General features: G+C 42.0%; 3 protein-coding genes and 1 long non-coding RNA gene across 4 annotated transcripts in view; 2 read left to right on the forward strand and 2 right to left on the reverse strand.

Annotated features, from left to right (window-relative positions):
* Nucleotides 1-8,603, forward strand: part of ltb4r2b (leukotriene B4 receptor 2b) — a 10,774-nt gene extending 2,171 nt beyond the window's left edge. The window contains exons 2-5 of the mRNA XM_063218473.1: nucleotides 1-87; nucleotides 846-1,046; nucleotides 3,149-3,192; nucleotides 6,849-8,603. The exon at nucleotides 1-87 is cut by the window's left edge and continues 497 nt beyond it. Of these exons, the coding sequence (XP_063074543.1) occupies nucleotides 1-87; nucleotides 846-1,046; nucleotides 3,149-3,192; nucleotides 6,849-7,104 (588 nt within the window). The 3' untranslated portion in view covers nucleotides 7,105-8,603. The remainder of the gene's footprint in view (nucleotides 88-845; nucleotides 1,047-3,148; nucleotides 3,193-6,848) is intronic.
* Nucleotides 8,604-8,973: 370 nt separating this feature from the next.
* On the reverse strand, nucleotides 8,974-11,478 carry LOC134465065 (uncharacterized). The gene is made up of 6 exons (XR_010038105.1): nucleotides 10,856-11,478; nucleotides 10,163-10,197; nucleotides 9,903-9,933; nucleotides 9,650-9,717; nucleotides 9,407-9,441; nucleotides 8,974-9,216 (listed from the first exon to the last, which is right to left on the reverse strand). It is a non-coding gene; the product is annotated as an uncharacterized LOC134465065 (long non-coding RNA).
* Nucleotides 11,479-11,848: 370 nt separating this feature from the next.
* sdr39u1 (short chain dehydrogenase/reductase family 39U, member 1) lies at nucleotides 11,849-15,138 on the forward strand. Its single transcript, XM_063218474.1, has 6 exons — nucleotides 11,849-12,104; nucleotides 12,680-12,786; nucleotides 12,972-13,054; nucleotides 13,151-13,272; nucleotides 14,099-14,251; nucleotides 14,572-15,138. Exons 1-6 carry the CDS (start codon nucleotides 12,089-12,091, stop codon nucleotides 14,997-14,999), a joined length of 909 nt encoding a protein of 302 aa, XP_063074544.1. The 5' UTR covers nucleotides 11,849-12,088; the 3' UTR covers nucleotides 15,000-15,138.
* Nucleotides 15,139-15,482: 344 nt separating this feature from the next.
* On the reverse strand, nucleotides 15,483-24,431 carry mettl17 (methyltransferase like 17). The gene is made up of 14 exons (XM_063218472.1): nucleotides 24,228-24,431; nucleotides 22,919-23,060; nucleotides 22,359-22,496; nucleotides 21,603-21,690; nucleotides 21,133-21,214; nucleotides 20,872-20,945; nucleotides 20,520-20,614; nucleotides 20,296-20,366; nucleotides 20,057-20,164; nucleotides 19,512-19,580; nucleotides 19,090-19,140; nucleotides 18,878-18,967; nucleotides 15,969-16,195; nucleotides 15,483-15,636 (listed from the first exon to the last, which is right to left on the reverse strand). The coding sequence occupies exons 1-14, from the start codon at nucleotides 24,303-24,305 to the stop codon at nucleotides 15,537-15,539; spliced, it is 1,413 nt and encodes a 470-aa protein (XP_063074542.1). The 5' UTR covers nucleotides 24,306-24,431; the 3' UTR covers nucleotides 15,483-15,536.
* Nucleotides 24,432-24,504: the final 73 nt, after the last annotated feature.

Genomic DNA, 24,504 nt, shown 5'->3' on the forward strand with positions numbered 1-24,504 from the left:
GCGCTGCCCGCCGTCATCTTCAGGAGGGCACGAGAGGACAAGAAGCAAAACCGCTGGGAGTGCGCTCCGGACCACACGGCCGGCTCGGTGAGTTGACTCTGGACTTGTGGAATTCTTGACTTCTGTAAAAAAAAAATATCCATTTAACCAGGAAAGGTCCTGTTGAGTCACAGTGACTCTTCTTCCAGGGAAATAAAGGGAAATAGTGGCGGAGCTATGGGGAGGGGCAAGTAATGCATTTGCGGCTGGGCCCAAGGCCCTCCAGTATTGGTGGTGGGGGCCCTCTTATGACCTTTACAGACCGCATTGTTGAACCACTGAAATAGCTCACTGTGTTAAACAGTATATCCCTTTTATGTCTGCAGTGAAGTGCTTTCAATCTCATTGTGAATGATAGTGTAAGTCGTACATATTAATGGTGGAAATAAAAGGCATTCTCTTCTAATGGGACAACCTCAGGATTAGACTATCACTCACTTTGTTGTACAATATAGGTTATGAAGCACAGGGCAACTTTATGAGCAACATCATGGTTGGCTGTTAATTATCTTATGGAATGAACGTTGATGATAAATAGTTTGCTGCTGATGTTTGATACAAGTTCTCTGATAAAAGCGTTACCGTAATAAACAGTCCAAACGGCATCTTACTGTATTGCTGTAGGCTACATAAATATTGCTGTTGCCGTTAAAAACATTGCCCTGTGTAGCCTATCATCACCTTAAGGGCAGAGGGTGGGATAATTATAGGCCTAATTGACCCTTTTTAAACCTACAAGATGGTTTGTTTTTATTTTTATTCATTCCCAAGTGTATTTCTGACCCACTGCCTGTTATGTGTTCCAGGAAGTGTTCCAGTATACATTTGAGACAGTAGTGGGCTTTCTTCTGCCATATGCTGTGATAGTGAGCAGCTATGTGTGCATCCTACGACGACTGAAACGGACCAAGTTTAAGCGCACAGTCCGCAGTGAAAATCTCATCCATGCAATTATTGTGATCTTTGGCGTCTTCTGGTTACCATATCATATCATAAATATCATACAGGTGAGAGGTTATTATTATTATTTTGTAAAGATTATTGGTGAAAGGGGCAATTCAAATAGCCCATTAATGAGGTTAAAAGTTAAAAATACTAACGTGACAATGTAAAACAATGTAAATGTTAACCACTGAGTACAGTTGAGGACGATATTAATAGCCCCCCTCCTGAAATTAGACATTTCTCTTGATTTCTCAGTAAGAATGACCATTATTAACCGTTTCTGTTATTCTGGAAACAAATACACTGATGGAGATAATGTTCAATGAGTTGAATTTGGATTTTTCTATTGTTACGATGAGTTTAAACAAAAACGGGCAAAAATGACAAGGACAAAATTATTAGCCCCCTGATCATTAATAGTCAATATGGTGCCATTTATGAACCAAAACTGACAACAGGCTCTGATAAGTTGCTACCTAGGTTGGCACATGCCCCACTAGGGATTTTGGCCCATTTCTTCACTGCAAAGTGTTCTAGCTGGTCCAAATCACATGGATGCTGAGCATAGACATTAACCACTGACTCTCAGAGGGATTGAGGACTGGACTATGAGCGGGTGATTCCAATATCATGGTTTTAGTGTCCTTGAAGAACCTCTGAACTAATCTAAATGTATGCTTTGGGTTACAATGTTGTTGGAAGACCCAGCAATCCAGATTCAGACCCAGACTCCCTGTGTCTGAGGCTGAATAACAGACTAAACTTCATGCCCCACCACTATGTGTAACTGTGGAAACTGCTTAGCCTCATTAGACCAAAGAAGCATTGGACACCTGCCTAGATGATTGTTATTGACCTGGCCTCACCTGGTGGGTCCCCCCCCCAAGAAAGACAGTTGTTAGGGCTTGTCATCATATTGGGCTTTGGGGCCATCATCACAGAGGAACCCCTTTACTAAAGGCAGTGCATATCAGAGTGTTATTGAGCTTTGCCTGTGAACATTTGAAAGTCAAAAATGAGTTTTGAACGTCTCTGCTTTCATCTGATGATATTCAATTGCACCTGCTTTGATGCATGGATTCTGCTTCTGTCAGGTGAAGAAAGGGATAGGCCTTGAATCGTTATAAGATGATTTCCACAATTAAACATGGTGGTGGATGCATCATTCTGTGGCAGCCTCAGCCACAGGAAACCTTGCTTGGGTGTACGGCACCATAAAAAATGAAAATTATGATAGAATGTGGAAAGTGACCTTGCAAAAATATGCTCATAGAGGGAGCTAAGATCTTCACTGGATCTTTCAATAAGATAATAACCCAAAACTTGCATCCAAAATAGTTCAAATGTTCTTCAAGGATACTAAAACCATGGTCATGGAGTGGTTCAGACCTCAATCCTTTAGACAGTATTTGAAGAGTGCTGAAAATGAATGTCCATCCTCAACATCCATGGCAATTTGGCTATTTGCAATGAAAAAAATGGGCCAAAATCCCTGGTAGAACATGTGCCAACATAGTTAACAACTAATCAAATTGCCTGGTGTCAATTTTTGTTCATAAATGGCACTGTATTGACTATTAATGATAAGGGGGCTAATAATTTTGTCCTTGCCATTTTACACTTTTTTGTTTAAACTCATTGTGAAAATGGAAAAGTCCAAATTTAACTTACTGGATACTATCTCCATGGTGTATTAGTTTCCAGAATAACATACATTTATTAATAATGATCATTCTCAATGATCAATGAAGAGATATGTCTAATTTCAGGAGGGGGGCTAATAATATCGTCCTCAACTGTATATTAAAAATGATTAAACAAAAAGGTTTACCCAGTGTAAATAAATTGTAAAGGCTTTCCTTATGTTTTTCTGTTTTGATCTGGGGCGGGGGCCTATACTACAAAGGGGGTTCAGGAGTAAAGCAGGTTAAGTAAGGAGGTAAATGACCTAATAGAAGAGCCTGGAGTCCTCAATTTCTTCTTAACCTGGTTTACTCCGGAACCCGCTTTGTAGTAGCCTATAGGCCGCTGAGCTGGTTTTAAAAATAACATCCTAATGGTGGTAAACTTTAGTGGAAAAAACCAAATGCTGTGGAATTGCTGTGCAGTTTTCAAATGATCTGTTTTTATAAAACCAATGTTTTGTTTGAACTATCTTGGGCAGGTTGTGGCAGCACTCTGTCCGGAAGACAGCACATTAAGAAGAAGGTATGCATTTTTTCTGTCTTTCTGACTGTTGATCATGCACCATGGTTTCTGAGTGTTGCCCAACACCATAGCTGTTGGTGTGCATTGTGAAAGAAGTATAGTTTAATTTAGCAGTGGTGAACAATTCAAATGCTGCCTCAGAACTTATTCCAGCTATTCATTTGCATCCCCCTAAGTCTTCCTCTATACCATGGGTGTGATTTGTATAAGGGGATTGATAGATTTGTATATGGGATTGATCTCCACTTACATGATTTTATTCTTGATTCAATGTAACTCCACTGGTATAGCATAAAAGTAGCCTTGATTTGAAAAATACCCTTTTAGCACCCCTTGGCCTACGATGAGTAGACCCTTCCTCAACTTGTTTTGTTGCAGTGCTGCTATGATCAGAGGTTGTGAGCCGCACAATGGATTCAGTTTGTTTTTACTTAAAGGTAGGCCTACACTGTGCAGGAAATGGTAAAAAAAGGTACAGTAGGCTACTGCAACTATGCTGCTCATTGAAACTGTGTCGTCTATTGCCAAATTTGACCTTTTTATAAAAGTTTACTAAGTTATAAACTAACATTTTGTATTATGGCCCAAGTACAGTCATTTTTGCAGCTAAAAATGGCTATTTCTGGGAAATTCAAAATGGCGGACCATGGAGAAGATCCCCCTTTTCATGTATGAAAAGTGCAATTTTTCCAGTCATAATTAATACTTAGAATTTGATAGTGGTGGTAAATATTCATGAAAAAGGTAACATTCGTGAATGGGTAGCATGAATTCTGGAAATGAACAACTAAAAATCTCACACAGTGTCCCTTTAAAGGTGCACTGTGTAGGATGTGGCCAGAATGGGTACTGCAACTATGCTGCTCATTGAAACGGTGCTGCATGTTGCCAAATTTGATCTTTTCATGAATATTTGCTTAATAATAAACCAATATTTGCTAGTTAAACCATTAGCATTAGTGAAGGGTAGCATGGATTCTGGAAATAAACAACTAAAAATCTTACACAGTGCACCTTTAACCTTTATTTAAGCATGAGCAATAATCCAATGATAATCTAGTTTTCAAAAGCATCTATCAGAATATGCATTATATTACCAAAATTGCTGGATTATACTATGCATTATATTAGTTTTTTTTCTGTGGCCCCATCATGCATGCCGTTCCATCAGTGGAACGCTGCAATAGAGCTCTTCAGCGTTGACGTCAACTTGTATGCGGCGTTTGGACTACCGGTTCCCTGGCGATTTTTTACATTGCAAAACGCCATAGAGATTCAGGTTTGGCAAAAATATAAGTTGCACGGCAACAACGAACATTAGCCTGTCCCCGCATCCCTTTCTCATTAGTGGAACGGATCGTATCATCATGTTGGTGTATTCACATGTTAAATCATGACGATTATAATTCAATATTGCTAACCCCTTTCTGATCATTAAAACTTCCGAACTACATACTTTCCTTTGGTTGCCATGGGTACAACCTTCCGCACGTACATGCCGTTAGATACTGGCGTCGTTTCTGTAGTCGCCAAAAGCTTCCGGGTTTAGCATATGGACGCAACATCGTATTTATGTCGAAGTTTGACACAAAATGATCAACCATGTCATACCTACAGCCTATTTTTAACACCCTCGACAGTTTGCGGGGGTTCGCTAAGCGCGTGCTTGCACTCGGAGCTTATTTGAAATTTACCCCTATTCATTCCCAATGGAGGCCGGAAGCCGATAGGAACCAGGACGTCCTTAAATGCTAACATGAAAGACTACAATCTACTACATGCTTCCGCTTCCGCTGAAGAACTCTATAGCCATTGAAAAGTTAACTACCATAGCCATACACGGTCCGTGGATCTTCTGGCCAATCGATTTTCATTTTCAAATCGGGAAATAGAAAACAGAAAATAACTCGTTATCCGATTTTTGTTTTGGAAATCGGGAAACGAAAATCGGAAAACGAACCAATTTTCGTTATCCGTTTCATTCTGTTAAATGCGGGCAGGCTTGTAATTCAGAATTAAATTATGGCTTCGTTTTTCCATCACCTATTTTTTAATTACATGAACCGGAAGACGTTGATTGAGCGCCTGTCCGTCAGCTGTCAAGGAAGAGACTCACTAGTTTGACGCCCTCTCGTGACTTCACATGGTAATCAAACATTTCAAACAAGCGATTTAAGGTTAGGGTTAGGTTTAGGGTTAAGGTTAGGGTTAGGGTTAAGGTTAGGGTTAGGTTTAGGGTTAGGTTTAGGGTTAAGGTTAGGGTTAGGATTAGATTTAGTGTCGTATGACGTAAGCGATAAGTCACGAAAGGGCGTCGAACTAATGAGTCCCGTCAAGGAACGTAGGCCTACGTTGCGAGCGCAGACCTAGGTCTGTGGGTGCGAGTGATATTCCCAACATCTGGCCAACATTCCTTTGATTTGGGATGCAGTCTTGTAGTTACCATGGCTGTCTGTCTTTTAAATTCTGGTTTGTTTGGGTTATTATTACCCTGGTATAAATACCCCTGCACGTGTAAGTAAGTTTGCAGAGTATGACGAACGTTTTTGACTTGCCCTCTTCGTAACGCTAGCACTCAAGTAGGCTAGCTGGCATGATGCCACCCACATCCCAATCTGTTTAGCTCTGGCTGTCCAAGTAGCCTTAGTGGCTATTCATGAACGAGATGAAATATAACAACCGATAGTCATATTCCCTCTCGAGCAGATAGCAGACATCCCAAGATCCAAAAACTTCTTTCAGGGAGATGCTTATCGAGCCTCGACACCCCCGACAATCAAAATGCCATTAAACGCGTGTAATCATGTCCTTTACGTATATCGCCCAGTCTGCATATAACATCTGCCTAATACCCTACTATTTTTCCTAGGACTTTTACAGGGCGTCCTACTTGTGTGCTCGCGCAAAACTATTCCACACATTCCGCACGAGTCATTATCTTTCTCTGTCCCTTCTAAAATCAGGGATATTTTATCTGACTCGCAGGCATCAGGGACAGGGGGGAGCTGCTATCATACTCCCTTCATGGGATGTCTGCGATAGCGGACCTCGTCATGCTTTGAGGTGGACCTACAAGCATGCAATTACTGATGAACGTTGCTCTGGGAAGTATAAATATTAGTGCCTAGTCTACATTTAAATGAGGACGTGTTAAAAACTTATAAAATATAGGCTAGACTAGAGTAAACACCTCTGGTGTGGCTAAGCCAACTCTTTACCCACAGCCTCCCTGACACATTAGCACAGTTTCCGGGTCAACAAAAACTTAATATTTAGCAAAATAAGAAATGGGAAAACGGGTCGTCTCTCTAATTCTGATTCCCATATGAAAGCGCTGAAAAGGAAATCAGAAAATGACTTGATTTTCGTTTTTCGTTTTCCGGTTTCCAAACGGGAAACAAAATGCGAGTGGTTTCTCGTTTATTGTTTTCTTAAAAATCGGGAAACCGGTCATATTTCGTGGTCCGTTTTCCGATTTGAAAATGAAAATCGATTGGCCAGAAGATCCACGGACCCATACACTACTATGACATAACACAGGCTTTTTTTGTAATGCACTACAACTTGGGTCATTGCCATTCTGGTAACAGCAAACCTTTAATGTTGTGTCTTAATGGGTTAAAAAGTTCCCCCCTTTGTCTGCCTTGCCTTTGCAGCTTAGACAGAATCTGGGGGTCCAGCCGAGCGGTGACCTCTTCCCTGGCCTTCATCAGCAGCACGGTGAACCCCATCCTGTACACCTTTAAGGGACGCTCTTACATGAAGAGCAACGGCCTGGGCTTCATGGCGAAACTTTTCGAGGGCACGGCTCTGGACTCTGGCACCAGAAAGGCGAGATCAGAAGGAGTGGGAATGCAACCCACAGAGTCCACCACCAGTGCTGGAAATCAGGCTGTGATAAACGGGAAATAACATTCACCACAGGCACTGAGTGGACTCGATGTGACCAGTGTGCTTCTCTTTCAGCAACTGTTCCTGTGAGGTGTGCGGTCCCACAGGCATCAGCTTTGGTGACCTTAATATGCAAGGTTGCCGACATTGCCTTGCCTTTGACAAACAGGTTTACCATTACCACATGGACTTTCGCTCAAAGCCTCACATCTTACGAACTGCAAGGCATCGTTGGCCTCAAAACGTTGTACATTCTATTTTACATATTGGCACAATACCCCACATTATATTGATGTTCTGCTTATTTCACTATAAAAAAGGTACATGTAAAATGTAATCTTATCTATTGCACTACTTCAATGGCTGAGTACAGGCTTCAGTGTTTAGGGTGCTGGCTAACATGAAAATGTTTTTTCTTTGCAACTTGCATTAACTCATTTCATTTGGTTACAAAGTTGCCAACTTAAAGGATAACTTCTGCCAATTTCGACATGCTCACACTACCCTGGACTTGTCAGAAAGCCTACTTGAGTTTTTTTTTTCTTAGCCTTTTCCGAGATCCTGGTCATTGTAATGGGGGCAGGCGTTTGTTTAAATTTAAAAAATAAATAAATCTGGATTTACTACCAACATCCAAAAGCTTATGCAACATCAGACAACTAGCAAACCGTGATACCTTTAAGGATAATATTTGGAGAAGGCCCATGTTAAAAAGGGCTAAGTCGAAAAAATGCAGCATCACTGGGTAGTGACAAGTCAAGGGTAGTGTGACCAATACAGCAGCATATACATGGGTTCGCAGTGTTTGTAAACACGATATTGTGAGGATCAAGACAAGGGTAGCCAACCACGTCAGCTAATTTTTTGACCGACAGCAGTTTCCAACAATCAGAGGTTGAGTTGTTGTGCGCAGCTAGGAGAAAAGTTTTTAGAACCCATGTATTGAAATTGGCAGAAGTGAGCCTCTAACTAGGTAAATGATGAAACCATGTGCAATAGGAAAATGGTGTGTGTGGGATAATGCAAGGTGTAGCCTCTCATCCTATTGCACTACTTGCAGGTAAGGAAACCTTTACAACAAAACAATACGGAGGGCCTCATAAGTGCAATAGATTTTGATTTAACCAACAGGTGCAGCTTCACCAATTCAATGGCCATTAATGAGGTTCTCTTTTAGTCAATCCCCGTTTTTGTGCCAAACAGCAATAAACTGACACCCAGGACACCGTAACCCCAAGTAGCTTGTGGCTATTGACCCATTTAGAAGGAAAGTCAATCACTGGCTGCGTGCACATTGACACAGATACACTGCAGAACCTAAAGAGAGAAGACCTGCCGTCCTGGACCCCGTTTCTCAACCGTGTCTTTGCTAACCAATTAGCAACTTAGAAAGTTGCCAATGAGAAATTGCATTACAACCAAGTAAGTTGCCAACTTAGCTAGCAAAGACACTTGAGAAACACACCCCTGATGTGTATGTTTAAAGGAATCCTAAACGTATACTACACTTACGCTATTTAGAGGGAATAGGCTGTTCCAGAAGCATAAGAGATGTTTGTGTTGACAAGAAATCAAACGTATCGACTGGACAGAGGCTGTGGCGCCCGCCCACCTAAAAAAAAAAAAAAAAACCCTGCCAAGTTTTTTAACAGAAGTGTACTAAATGGTGGATTCTGCGCCAACAATGTGCACACAGCCCGATGACATCACATCTGTGTACAAACAGTAAAGGGATCTATAAGAAAGGCAAAAAAGGATCACTGCAAGATTGTTGCTCAGAAAATGCCACATCCCTAACATTTCACCCACCTTCCAATCTCAAATTGACATGGAACCCACAATAGGCATGCGAAACATTACATAATACAAGCCAAAGAATAAACACAGATCACAGGTCAAGTTCACAAACTTTATTTTCTCAGGTTTCAAATCTTCACAGCATCTGCAAATACCCTCCAGACATTAATTGATCGATTACATTTATTGCCATTCAGCAGCTATGGCAATATCATGGCCAATACAGATTTTAAAAAAAAAACCATCTCACATCACATTTACAAAACTAACAACCATGTAAATAAACAGATGAACTACCTTTCTTTACCCTCCAGAGAAGACAACCATGGTATTTACCTGAAAGACAAGATCACAGAAACTTAGCTTTCCAGTTATGATGGATAGGTGCACCTAGGTGTAAGTCATGTCCAAATTCAGGGCACATGTAATAATCAGTGAATTTCAGGTGAAACACGGAATGCATGAGTCATCATCGATGGCTACAGTAGTGTGAAGGGAAGGCCTACCACTTATTTAGGCTACATACCTGACGGGTGCTGTCTGCGTTCCACCACGCTTCATCTATGAACAGAGAAAATTGGCATCATGGTTATAAAAAAAGTCAGTGGTTGCAAATCCCAATGTGGAGACACTTAAATAGCCTTCTACAGCCAAAGTCAGAGCGTATTTAATAATCATTGAATTTCAGGTGAAACACGGAACGCAGAAGTCATCATTAATGGCTGTGAAAGGCTGAAAGGAAGGCCTACCACTTATCTGGGCTACGTACCTGGAGGGTGGTGACCGCATTCCACAGCCCTCGACCTATGAGTATTGGGTCAGAGAAAGTAGGCACTGCTGTTAAAAAAAAAAAAAAAGTCAGTGGTTGCAAATCCTCACAAGAAGAAAGGAGACTAAACACAGCCAATAATATCAGTGCATATTTAATAATCATTGGATTTCAGGTGAAACACGGAATGCAGAAGTCATCATCAATGGCTACAGTAGTGTGAAAGGGACTACCACTTGTTTAGGCCACATACCTGATGCTAAGCGCCTTCCTCTGCACTAGACCTATGAATAGAGGGTCATAGAAAGCAGGGTCTTTATAAAAAGTCAGTGGTTGCAAAAAGTCAGTGGTTGCAAATTCACACAACGTGGATAGACAAACACAAGGTGTACAGTCAAAATCAGTGCATATTTAGTAATCATTTAAATTCAGGTGTTGCACGGAATGCATGAGTCATCATCGATGGCTACAGTAGTGTGAAGGGAAGGCCTACCACTTATTTAGGCTACATACCTGACGGGTGCTGTCTGGGTTCCACCACACTTCACCTATGAACAGAGAAAATTGGCATCATGGTTATAAAAAGTCAGTGGTTGCAAATCCCAATGTGGAGACACTTAAATAGCCTTCTACAGCCAAAGTCAGAGCGTATTTAATAATCATTGAATTTCAGGTGAAACACGGAACGCAGAAGTCATCATTAATGGCTGTGAAAGGCTGAAATGAAGGCCCGCCACTTATTTAGGCCACATACCTGAACATTATAGAAAGTTGGTATACAAGTTTATCACAAATAACTGCGGGAATGGATACACAAACATTTAAGTCTAGAGGTAGTGATGGCCCGGTTCCACTTGACCTACCATAGAAATAAAGACTAATTGTTAAAAATGATTAAATAACAAACCCACAAAATATTGACGTGTAGGCCTATGCGTTTTATGCTGCATCGATTAACTCATCTGAAGTCACGTGGCCGCCAAACCGTACAACAATGGACAAATCGAAGGAGCAGACATGTGATCTTTGAAATTGTGCAATTGAGCAAGGTAAACGGAACCATAACAGTGCTGATTCTTGTATTTTTGTGCGATTTCAAAGATGCACCTGTTGTGGACGACATAGCAGCCGTGCCGTACGTAGTACCTCGTGCGCACCAATCCTTAATGGTATGCATTTCAACATTTACATACATTAGTTTCTCACCTTAAACATCCGTTTCTCTCAGAAGATATCCCGCCGATTGTTTTACGATTAAGTTTTTAATTACAGTGTCCGGTAGCTGGGGAAAAGCTACCTACAGTTGCTTTTAAATCGGTCGTCCTCGTGGCTACCCCCTCGATGCCGAGTGTTCAACGACTTGGTCCCGCATTTTATCATTACGACAAGCGGCTGTTGTTAAAATGCACATTTCGAGATAAACTAATGAAAACTTAACGTAAACCCACTATAAGCATCCTAATAACGTAATTTTAACCGCTTTATTGATCCATTTCTACTACGTCCGAGGTCCTTTCTTGGCGCACTGGCACGTGAAAATGCCTGATAACCGCATGCCGGGTACTTATTCACTAATCAACCCACGTGTTTGTTTTCACCGACACATGATAAGTGCTTCCGGTGGAGAAACCCCCTAAACATTACAAAAATGTCCACAATCACGACTTAATTGCTGACATTCTTTTTTGTGTTGTAATTACATGATACAGACGCTCCTGAAAGAGGATGAATGAATCAATCAGTCTATCAATCAAACCTGTTTCAGACCGCATACAGTAGACTACTTTTGGATGATAGTGATTTATGAACTTTGACGTTTTTGTGAAGATTTCATGTGCTTGTGCGCACTTTCTTTCAGCCTGACACACATTCAGTGTGTAGAATTTGTGAAAACTCATTAATGCTGATACACTGACTAAATATTCACTACAGTCATGATGTGATTTATTTTCTTTACATTCAAATGCAGTCCAGGGGCATTAACTGGCCGTATCACATCAAATAGAATCCAGAAAAGGCAATGCAATGGTGAATTAGTTACAGGTAAAAGAATAATCATGTATGCCACACTACATCTTTTAATGTAAAGCAAACAGAATGAAAAGGCCAGAATGAACTTTTATTTTGACAGATTTGGGACCAACCGGGCATCACTGCATCAGGGAATAATATTCATAATTAAGATATCGCTATGACTGGAAGTCATGCTGCAATACAAAAAACATATGCCGTTTACAAATGGTAAGCTGTTAGTGGTGTACTTCAGGAGGAACAACTAGTGCTGCAATTGCACTAAATTCCTCTGAAATTTTAAATGCTACGGAAACTACGGGTAGCAAGCAGGTCAATTAAGGGATACGGAAATACAGTCAATTTGAGTCGATCACAACACAAGTGGCAAAGAAGCTGTGAAGTCGCGGTCCTTAATCAGAGGTGGTGATGAGAGTTCTAATAGGTATGCAGTGTTATTCACTTTCAACCCGTTTGATAGTTGTGGGTTTTCAGGAATTCTGTAGGAATTGAGAGTTGACAGGTCAACATTCGCTTGCTGGCATTGGCTCTGCTGTGCCGCAGAAAAACCAAGGGCGAATGTATTTCTCATTGAAATAAATTACTGGAAATGTGTATTTATTCAGCTATCCCTCACAACAACGTACGGCGCAAATAAGACTATTCTGTTTTCGTTTGGAAGTATAGATATAAAACTGAAGGCAGGTTTACCACCATGCTGTATTTGCGGTGTTTTGTAACTCTGGGTAGGGCGCATGCGCGTGGTCCTCGTGGGGAGAAAACTCACCTTGGTTGTTGTTAGACTCATAGAGGATTCCTCTATGCTGGACTGTCATAATTTCGTTTTGCCACTGTCACACTGTTTTGATTGACTGACACACACACACACTACCCTTTCTTGTTTACCATTGTTTTAGTCATACATGGTATTAATGCTTAACTAGTGACCAATGTAGGCACGAACAGATCCTTTCTTGTGCAAAAAACAGCATACTAACAAACATCTGTCATTTTATCAAGGTGGAGGAACGGGCTTTGTGGGACGAGAACTCACCAAACTTCTCAGACAGAAAGGCCATGAAGTCACTGTCATTTCCCGACAGGCAGGACCAGGGAAAATTACATGGGTAAGGGGGGATTTTAATATCTGTGTTGTGTATATTTCATGATGATTGTTCATTCATTTGTGCCTGGTGTTCTCCATGGTCCTCAGCATAGTTTACGCAAAGTTTTATGCTTTGTGTTCATTGGTGATAGTAAGACAGACATGGTGCGTGTTTTAATAATTTGTCATGCACTGCTGTCACTGTAGGCAGATGTGGAGTCTGGTGGTCTACCGCCTTGTGATGGAGCGGTCAATCTGGCCGGGGAGAACATCATGAACCCACTACGATGGTAAGCAAGCAGGCCTTCATTTCTGCCAACGTCAGCGTTGCTATGTCTCTAAACAAACTTCTACTGTACATTCTAACTTTTAATATCTCCTTGCAGGTGGAATGACAGTTATAAAAGTGATCTTTTCTCTAGCCGGGTGGGCACGACAAAAACTTTGGCCCAAGCTATCGCGTCCTCTCCCAGCCCTCCTCACACCTGGGTCCTTGTCTCAGGTGTCGGTAAGTTACACGGATCTCCCAATATTCCAGACGCTTTCAAACTGGGGACATGTTACAGTTCAAGAGAGTGTGATGGAGTGACCATCACTAGGGTTGTCGTGTTTTGACCGTCACGGCACAGAATATGGGTCAGAGCCACAGATTGGTACATCTCAAGGTCTGAGTTTGAGACCAGTTCAGGGCAACTCTTTGCTTGCCTGATTGTCATTGACTACTATTTCGATACTATCTTTAATCTTGCCGAGCTTTGGTAGAGACACACCAAGTGTTGTGTCACCAGGACAGGCAGGACCAGAAAAACTCTTTGCTACAGGAAGGTGACAGTTGTAAACCTGATGATAAACGGCCAGGACTCTTAACAAATGCCAAAAGGATCTTATACTTAATGATCATTTTCTTAATGCACCTGAACTTAAAAGTAAACCATATTCTAACACTACATACCCCCCAGATGGTGAAACAAGCCTTCTTTGTGTTACAGAAAGGTTTGCCGGCTGTGATCTTTGTTTTCACCTTTGCCCCTGTTGTAACTATAAACTGACACGGCAACGTCCTGTCTCACCGTCTTGTGATATTTTGTAGTATTTTCATTTCTACCATGGTATTATTTGTTAACCCTTAGAGGAGTACCATCACAAATATGTGATTCGAATTTTGGGTTCTCATGATGTCACAAGGATTTTGCAGGATTTTTTAACACAGAGCTCTATGGAAGCTGTAGAGCGTTCAAGTGGAATTCTACAAGAACTGGGAAAAACTCCTAACTCCTCAAAGTTAAACATCTTTGAATGTAAAAAAGTAAAAAATGTTCTCCACTGCATCCTAGCTTGCTACAGGCCCAGCCAGGCAACCCAATACACAGAAGAGACAGAGTGGACACCCTTTGATCTCCTGTCAAGACTCGTGAAGGAGTGGGAGGGTGCCGCAAAACTGCCTGATGAAATAGCAAAAAACACTAGACAAGTGGTCGTTAGACCGGGTAAGTAACTTGCAAATAAGAAACAGATCTGCGACTAAAAGACTGCTCTTCTCTGGTTTCACGTTACCCATGACTGGTTCCTTTATAATGCTAGTTCACAGTATAAACTGTGTTGCATACTGTTAAAACAGTTTGTTACCTGCCCCCCCAGAGGGGATTGGGTCAGATACTGCAATGACCTGTCTGTCTGTCTAGTCTGTCTGTCTGTCTGTCTGCTTGCAGTGTTTTTGGCCGTTTGCAGGACGCAGCTGAATATGAATCTTCTTTGTCTTGTTCTATGCCCTTTGTTTCAACGCCCCCTGTTTTTGTGTGTTGGGCAGGTGCGGTGCTGGGCCGTGACGGTGGGGCCATGGCGCAGATGCTGACCCCCTTCTGGTTCGGCGTTGGAGGCCCGCTGGGCTCCGGACGCCAGCCATTCCCCTGGATCCACGTCTCGGACCTGGCGGGGATCATTGCGCATGCGCTGGATCCCTCCACCCAGCTGCCTGCGGACCAGCCGGTGGTGCTAAACGGCGTCGCACCCGCGCAGGTCACCAACTACGAGTTCACCAAGGAGCTGGGCCGCATCATGCGCCGGCCCACCATCATCCCTGTGCCTGGCTTTGCCCTGGACGTCATGCTGGGGACCGAACGGGCGGTCATCCTCACGCAGGGGCAAAAGGTGGTGCCTAAGAGGACCCTGGAGACAGGCTTCAGCTACCAGTTCTCGGACATCTCCTCTGCGCTACGGCAAATCGTTGGGAGTTAAAAGAAAAAGGAAAAGGAGCTGGGAAAAAACATGGACACGGACTTATTTATTCCTTATTCACTCACAGCGTTCATCTCACAGGGACGGTCAATATCAGTGTCGTTGCACATGTTCAGTCAAATAAAACCTATTGTCTTTATCTGGGCTGTTTCTGTGACTTATAAGGTTTGAAAGGTAGGAACACAGGCAAAAAGACATACAGGTGACATCCAAGACAATGTTTATGTAAAAAATTCTCAGTTTTCTTTGTTGTACAATATTTTGTCTTTTTAAAAAAAGACATTAATTGACACACAGGGTCAGAGCAGGGAGATAAGCGAAGTTAAGTGAGCTTGAATTGGGGTGATGATACAGCTGACTGAATGACTAGATAATAGTTACACAGATATGCCCACATCACCATCATTTGCTGTATGCACGTGAATAGACATGTCGTAATACTTTGACTGAAGTGGAGCAGGGATTTTAAATATTACAACTCTCTTGATTTAGTACTTATAAGTTAATTTTATTGACAGTTCATATAAGGGTTCATGGTCATTCATGGAAAGGAATATCATCATCTTCCTCTTCCCCTGCCGAGGTGATCGGTAGTCTATCTCCCCAGTCACTGCTGCGTGCACAGCGGTATGTGTCTCTGTGACAGAGCAAGAAAACAAAATCAGTCAGGGTTTTATGTAGTACAGAAGCATATGCTGCAGATTACAATCACCAGCCAACAGATGTTAATCTTACTAGCCAAATACACACTCACTAGTGGGTCAAAGTGGCTAGTAAGTTGGTCTTTTCTACCAGACAAACTGAAATTTCACTAGCATTTGCTGGTGTTAATTTAGAGTCCTGTATATATATAAAATATTAGCGGTACATTGCAGTACATATTATATTACATTGAGGAGACTGAATCATCCACAGGACATCATCAGCAACATACTGTACAATGTGTAGGGACAAAGGAGGTTTACTCACCTGCCGTGGAGGCGTGCTGTGATCACGAGCTGTCTAAGCTCTCCGTCGGAGCAGCACAGCTGGCAATGGACTCTGCGAGGCCTGCGCATCACCGGTGCTGTAAGCCGGCCCCACTCCATCTCCTCAGATTCTGCATCAGCAGCGGGCTGACCGGCGGCAAGCTGGCCCACGGAGCCGGTTCTGGACATGACCAGGTAGCTGAACTTCTCCTGATGAATGTCCTGACCCTGGGGAAAGGTGAGAGAGGGAGGGGAGAGATTAGCAAACAGGACGTATTATTTTCCTGTTCGTTGACAGTTTCTGACACTACCCTTGACTTGTCACTCAGTAACTGACGATGCAGCATTGAGCATTGTTTTCTTCAGCCCTTTCCGAGACCCTGGCCATTTTAATGGGGGACATGTTTTTTTTTTTTTACATTTTTATGAATGAAAAAATACTCCAAATATCATCTCAAAAAAGTTATAAAGCATCAACATACACCTTACAACATAGCCATAACTTTAAAAGTATTTTGGGCTTTTTTTGGACCTACAGTGCCCTCCATAATTATTGGCACCCCTGGTTGAGATGTGTTAAAAGCCTTAAAATAAATTCAGTGTTTATTGCAGAAGAATACTGTCACACTGAAAATTTTAGGAAAATGTAGCCTTCAACTCAAATGAATTGTAGGAAAATAAAAAAAATCCCTGACTAAAAAATAATTATTTTTCATTAAATCACCTGTTCCACAATTATTGGCACCCTTAACAATTCCCAGGAAATAAATATAATTGAAGCATTTCTGTCATTTCTACAGCAGTTTACAAAGTTTACCAGAGTATGTAGGAACATTTAATTAGTAATTCATCACTTCCTGTTTCCCTGGGGTATAAATATGACGTGACACCAAGGCCATTTCTCTTATCCACTCTTAAACATGGGAAAGACAAAGGAACACAGCATACAAGTGAGGCAGATGTGCGTCGACCTTCACAGGTCACCTTCACTATGAGGCTACAAGAAGATTGCCACTCAACTGCAGCTGCCCATATCTACTGTAAGAGGAATAATTAAGAAGTTCAAAACAACTGGAACAGTGGTAAACAAGCCTGGACGAGGACCCAAGTTTATTTTGCCACCACGCACAGTGAGGAGGATGGTAAGAGAAATCAAAATATCTCCAAAGCTCACTGTTACAGAATTACAACAAATGGTAGCATCCTGGGGTCACAAAGTCTCCAAATCAACCATCAGGCGCTGTCTACACGCCAACAAGCTGTTTGGGAGGCATGCACGGAGAAAACCTTTCCTCACCCACAATCATAAACGCAAACGTCTGGAGTTCGCCCAGCGGTATTGGGGCTTCAACTGGGACCGTGTGCTTTGGTCAGATGAGACCAAGATTGAGCTTTTTGGCAACAAACACTCTAAGTGGGTCTGGCGTGCCACGAAAGATGCGCATGCTGAAAAGCACCCCATACCCACTGTGAAGTATGGGGGTGGGTCAGTGATGCTGTGGGGCTGTTTCGCTTCCAAAGGCCCTGGGAAGCTTGTTAGGGTGCATGGCATCATGAATGCTTTGAAATACCAGGACATTTTAAATCAAAATCTGTTGCCCTCTGCCAAAAAGCTGAAGATGGGTCGTCACTGGGTCTTTCAGCAAGACAATGACCCTAAACATATGGCCAAATCTACACAGAAATGGTTAACCAGACACAAAATCAAGCTCCTCCCATGGCCATCTCAGTCCCCAGACCTCAACCCCATTGAGAACCTGTGGGGTGAGCTGAAGAGGAGAGTACAGAGGAGAGGACCCAGGTCTCTGGATGATTTAGAGAGATTCTGCAAAGAGGAATGGCTGAAGATCCCTCTTTCTGTCTTTTCCCATCTTGTGAAACATTATAGGAGAAGATTAGGTGCTGTTTTGTTGGCAAAAGGGGGTTGTACAAAATATTAACAACAGGGGTGCTAATAATTGTGACACACATTATTTGATGTCAAATAATTATTTCTTTATGTGGGATTTTTTCCCCACTGAATAAATGCACTTGTATTGAAGGTTGGATTTTTCTCTTTTTTTCCATTAAGGTCCCATATTATTTAGAGAAAAATAATAATAATTGGAAGCTAAAAAACACATCTCAACCAGGGGTGCCAATAATAATGGAGTGCACTGTATGTTAGGAGAGGACAGTGACAGAGGAGACAGGAAATGAGTAAGCAGAGAGTGTGTTACAATATGCGGCCTTGCCTCCTCCACTTGTGCTTGTCTCCTCGTACCAGGAAGGAATATGTCATGATGACATCACTGACAACAGCATTATATTTCAATATCTTGCAAAAGCTCAATTGTTGAGACTTTCTCATTTGCAATTGGGATGGTGAATGAAAAACAGTCCCTCAAAAGTTGTTGCGGCTAGGCTGACAGCTGGGAAACTTAATCGTTTTCTCCACGGAAGAGGGGCCAGGAGGTGGGACGAGGAGACATGCACAAGTGGAGGAGGCAAGGTTGCATATTCTAACGCACTCAGAGACTTGCTGGGATTGGGAAATGACCCAGGCCGGACTCAAAACTGGGTACCCATGGGCAGCGAGCCCTAATGGGGGTGTGGGGCCCAGCAATAACTTTTGGGTTGATATTTAGAGTACGCCTTGATGTTTTTTTTTTAAATGTTAAAAACAAACCCACGCGCCCATTTAGAAGTGCCAGGATCTCGGAAAGCACGGCTTAAAAAAAAGCTGTGTCTTAGGGTACTGAAAAGTCAGGATAGCGTGAGCAATACAACTGCATGTTGAAATTAGCAGGAATGCTCCTTTAACTAACTGGTTTACCCTACTTCTCTTTTCTCCAACATCCAAATGGTATTTCCGGCCCGCTTTACTACCTATATTTTGAAATAACAAATAAAATTGAAGTGTCCACTTACTTTGGTCAGTGGTAGGGAATGGTAAGGCTGGAGGAAGTTGCATGGTATGGACAGGCTTTGCATCTTTGGACATGGTAATGCATGTGTGCACTGTCAAAACACAAATCCAGTGTCAGCTTTGCACCTGACTCAATAATACTGGCCTGCTTTTGCACAGTAGTAAAAAATCGTAGTGATTGTGTAAGTTAATGCTAAACACACACTATACATACCGGAGCAAACACAGACGGTTTTCTGTGGTCATAAACTACTTTGTCTTGATGCTAAAAACATAAGATATCACAGTAATTAGAAACGTATTTCGAAAAGTGATCTCAGTATTTTCTCATTTCGTCACCTTCTTAAAATAATCGCCTAAGTCATTTTTTTACAGGTTTGTCAGGGAACACAAAAACTCCCTCAGAAAGGGGGAGGACATGAGTTAGGCGAAAACGTGAACTTGACCAAAAAAATGACATAGGCGATTATTTTAGGAAGGTGACGATTTTTAATTTGACCTTTACTTCAAATGAAAACCTGAACATTTTTAGAGCTTTAAAGTGAAGTCTGATTTTTAAGTAAACTTTTAAAGTTACATTTACTGTCCTCATGAATGCAGAAGGCATTGACTCAATTACATAGAGAGGCCTCAAACCTTTAGAATGGTGTTTCTGGCTTCCATTAAGATGTTGTGACCGTCCATGGTGCCATTTTCAACAAGTACCTAATCAACAGATACAAAGACAATTTAGGTGTAGGTAGGCATAGGCCAGGGGTGTCAAACTTAAGATCAAAGTGGGCCACAATCAAAATCTGGGATGAAGTCGCGGTCCGAATATAATATTTAAAATACACCGACTGTGCATACAGTAGGCAAATCACACATTCCCATCATATATACTCATAATGTTGTATGCTTCTATGTGCCTACATTAGTCTGGGCTCAATCATAATTCCTGTGAATGATGCACAAAATATTGCCTTCAAGTAATATTTTCAATATATTAATTGTGTGTGTGGGCCAACTGTAATACACATTTGAAATGGTCTCGTGAGCCAAATAAAATAGCTTTGCGGGCCAAATCTGCCCCCTGGGCCTGAGTTTGACATCACTGGGATAGGCTGTGGCACTGCATGTTTGAATGCTGTTATATTTCTAAATTAAAAAAAACTACCTAACGAAAGAAAAAAAAGTTTTACCAGATAAGAGCCTGTTTTTCTCCACAGGGTGAGAGTAGCTTCTTGTCGCTCTTTGCTAGTTCCAAGCTCAGACAAACTGTATGCCCCCACCACTACGTCAAACTGAACCTGTAATGCAAGGGATATGTAATACCTTAGTTAGGAAATTTGTTAAAAAAGGATTATCTTAACACCCGTTAACAAAAACTCTACAAGATGAAATGCAACACAAAAATACCAGCAATTAACACCAAACTTACCTTAGGAGAGACGGGCAGAAACTGACGAAAATAAACATTGTCAATGAGGGGCTTGCCATCCTCATCTCCTCCTAGAGGTAAACACAGTAGTGCGATATAATCAGACCATGGATATTATATTAAATGGTTCAACTTTAATAAACCAGTTAAAAAAAATACAAAGTACACTGTTCTATTTTATACAGCTAAGCATTAGTATGTTTATCTGATGTGTAATACAGCACCTTTCAGAAGGCGCTCTGCCAGGTCGTTCATGGCTCCTGAGGTATCAACACACACCCTCTCCCTCAAGGAGTCTGTCCACACCGACTGTGACGCCCTGCCAAACCAGATCATTCCAATAGGAAGAGAGCACACACACACACACACACACACACACACACACACACACACACACACACACACACACACACACACACACACACACACACACACACACACACACACCTGTGTCGGCTTCCTTCCCACAGTAGCTACCAGTCTATATTTAAGCTCTAAATATCAAATAAACGAATCCATAAACATTTGTTTTTTAAAAGAAGAGGTACGGTAAGTCTCATGACTAGCAACACTCACCACACTACTGCTCCTAGGCCGGAACCAAAGTCCAGAAGGGATTGTGGCATAAATGATGGGTCTCTCTTTTTTATCTGTAAGATGACGCACATCATAAACACCAAGTAATGAGGCCATGTCTGACCTGTGCAGTCAAACGTACTGTAGTACTAGCGCCTGTCAGTGATGGCGGGCATGGATTCATTCGTTTACAATCCAGTGTAATTCAACAAGGTTATCTGGGTATTATGCTGATGTGTTTGGTGCCATAGCTCAGCGTACCTCATGCATAGCCCTTTTGACAGCTGCATATCCCCCTGCCAACCTGGAGGCCATGTACACCACTCCTAGTTCCTCATCATATCTGAAAACAGAACAATTAACACAACATGTCCTTTTATCCTGCTGGGAACATATACCAGTAATATGTTCTTAATGTATAAGAAATCACAAATTAGCATTTGTAACAAATAGGCCTTATAAAGTGATGATGACGATGATCACTAGGTGATGATGATAACACTAGGCAACTTTTAGAGCAACACTTTTGTGCAACCCTACGATAAGATTTCATCTGGACAGTTTATCATCACAACACTTTTATCGGGAGAATACGGATCAATTGGAAATAGGAAGTAGACAAATTTCCTTAGTCATTTTCTTGGGAAAGCAGGAGCCAATAATGGTGCCGTACAACGTTGCCCAAAAGCTGCCCTGTGAATCATTCATCACCCTGAGGCTGCAGACAGTACCTGAGAGGTGTCCAATGGTATGTTGATTTTTTCAAGTCATGCAGGACACGCCTCCTGATCTGCATGTCCAGATCTCCACCATCCCCGACTGAATCCATGAAAATAAACACACACACACACACACACACACACACACACACACACACACACACACACACACACACACACACACACACACACACACACACACACACACACACATTTAAACAACAACCTCTTCAAACTCTTTTTTCATTAAACCATACTTCCTCCCATAATACATCTGAGTGGTGTAGCACATGCTCCCATTTGCCCTAATGGTCTGATGACCAGTTTCTCCCCCTATGGCTGAACATACATACAAAAGAGAGTACAAAGTTCAAAAATGTAACTCCAATTGAAAGTTAATTCAACCCATTTTACTTTTACTATTCTAAACACAAGTTGAACATACATAACCCTATGTTCCCAAGTGTTATTGTGTAATAAATGAAACGGAGATAGTCTGATATACAGTACATCTGATCTGACATTTGTTTACTTGGTTCTAGCTTTCAGCCTATTGTACTGTATAATGCAGAGAGGGCGTAGCAGCAAATTGTGGGCCCTATGTACAGTACAATCAGCTCCAATGGTACCCACCCAACCTTACGCATGTCTACACAGATTCGACTGTGTGTGTGTCCCCTATATACAGTACATGGGGCCCTGGTGATTCAGTCACTCTTTAGCACCCTGTACGACACCCCTGGATTCATATAGTTAGGATCAGCACACCTGGAGTGGCAGCGCGCATAGTGTTCTCCAAAGTGATGGCCTTTGCCCTCAGCTGTGCGTCTTCCACTTTCCTCTTCCTGCTCCACAGAAAGTTGGAGAGTCTTTGGGCCTTCTCAGCCAGGCCACTGATTTGGGCATCTGTAAAAAACAAACAAAAAAAAAACAGATATGCGTGGCGATCGGTGAGCCAACTGAAGGCCATGCTTTATTTGTACATAGTTTGGAGTGAGGATTCTGCACACTAAAAATCTTTTTTTCTTTTCACCCTCAACCACATTCTTTATTTCTAACTTTGAATGGATATTCACTGTTACCCGTCCTGTCTGCACTTTATGTCAGTCTGTAAAATGTCAGTCCTGTGTATGTCTATGTCTTGGCATGGAATAGAGAGAAAACGTAATTTCTTTTTCCTTGTATGACTTGTGCATATGAAGAAAGTGACAATAAAAGCTGACTTGACTTGACTTGATATGTAGCGTGTGCTCTGTACCATACGAAAGGCATACTTTACAACAGAATGCGTGCAGAAGTGGGTTGTTTTGATGTTATGACTTACGCACTTTTTACTATGTACAGGGCACCTTTCTGCAGCTCGTCAGGTAGTCGCTGAACTTTGAGATTGGTCACTCCAGGGTGTTTCCTGTGAGGCCCGCCTTTGAGGAAATCTGCCTGTACAAAAGGTTGGGGCGAAGTGCTTTGAGCCTATGGGGGGAAAATGGCGGACAAAATGAAAAAAAGTTAGGGCAACACTACGCAACTTTATGTCTGAAGCTCAATCTACAGGCCAGTGTTAAATGTTAATTTGTTGAAAATTGTCAGCCAATAGGTGCCGAGTCCGACCTGGCACAAGCCTCCCTTGCAACCTTGCAGTAAATGCCAAGTGTGCTTGCATGTGACCATCTATGACTATGACCACTGGAGTAAATGTGTGTCAAAAAAGGTCATTCCATTCTAAAAAATATACTTTGAGATTTTCCAAGTGATCCAGAACTTCCAAGAGCTCCAACTGTAATGTAAAGTTCAACAATGAAAAGTGCAGTTTTATCCTAGTAGGCTACTACTGATCACTTCTCACTTCTCAAATCTCACCATCAATAGGAGATGGAATTCTTAGCATTCTCACTAAAACACACATCAGCTAATGGGTATTTATGTACTAGTTCGTATAACTGGAATACTGCAATACCACACATACTTGCTTTCCTAAATAAAAAAAATAAGATCAGGATTGACCAATAGCAGACCGAGTACTTGCATATGCCACGCCCATTTCATGATATTCTCTCGTAATATCGCTTTATTTGGCAACTTCATGGCGACAGGACAACTTCCATTGACATGGAATAATGCAATTATGGCGAATCATTGGTAATAGTCGGTAATTTGTGGTTACCAATACAAAAGTCCCACCGTCAGTTAAATATTACGCACAGACCACCGACTATATACCTGACGCGCACCCACATGCTTTCCCGAGTGGGCGGAAGCTCACTGTAGAAGCTACAGTCAGAGTACGCAGTTACTCCCGTCACAGCTTCGGGGAAGGTCTGAGACAAGAGCCTCTCGCTGTCCTTGCAGTTCATTACTCCATTCGAGTGAGCGAGTGAACAGAAAATGTGGGCTGACACGAGGATAAAGCTGGAGACATTGCTAGTTGCCAATGCAGTGCACTATCAATGGATGCAACCTCGTTAGCTTGGAAACGCTCGCGGCTAGCGATTGAGTTCGATGTGTGAGCTGGTGTACAGCACCAAAACCCAATTCAGACTACTCTCCCTCCACTCCTTTTGCACAGACACGCGCTGTTCATGTTGGCTCAATAGTCAGAATTCGTGATAGCTGTCATCAAATTCATAATCATGAACTTACCCTACAAATACGTGTAGAAGGCGACATATGCAAGCATTGGTTACACACGCCAATGATGCGACTTCGAAGAGGAGACATATCCACAGCGGGTCTTTAAAGACTCCAGATAAACAAAACATACAAAGTGCAATGTCAGCTACCGTTTTCTTCCCTGATAAAAGAAACAAATGTTTCGGAACAATTTCAGACACACACGACCACATAACCCCATGCCGGAGGTTGTACGTCGTAAAAATAGTTCCGTCCTGAAACGGATGTAGGAATCTTTTAGCTTTTT

Source organism: Engraulis encrasicolus, chromosome 16 (assembly GCF_034702125.1).
Source record: "Engraulis encrasicolus isolate BLACKSEA-1 chromosome 16, IST_EnEncr_1.0, whole genome shotgun sequence".
NCBI classification, from domain to species: domain Eukaryota; kingdom Metazoa; phylum Chordata; class Actinopteri; order Clupeiformes; family Engraulidae; genus Engraulis; species Engraulis encrasicolus.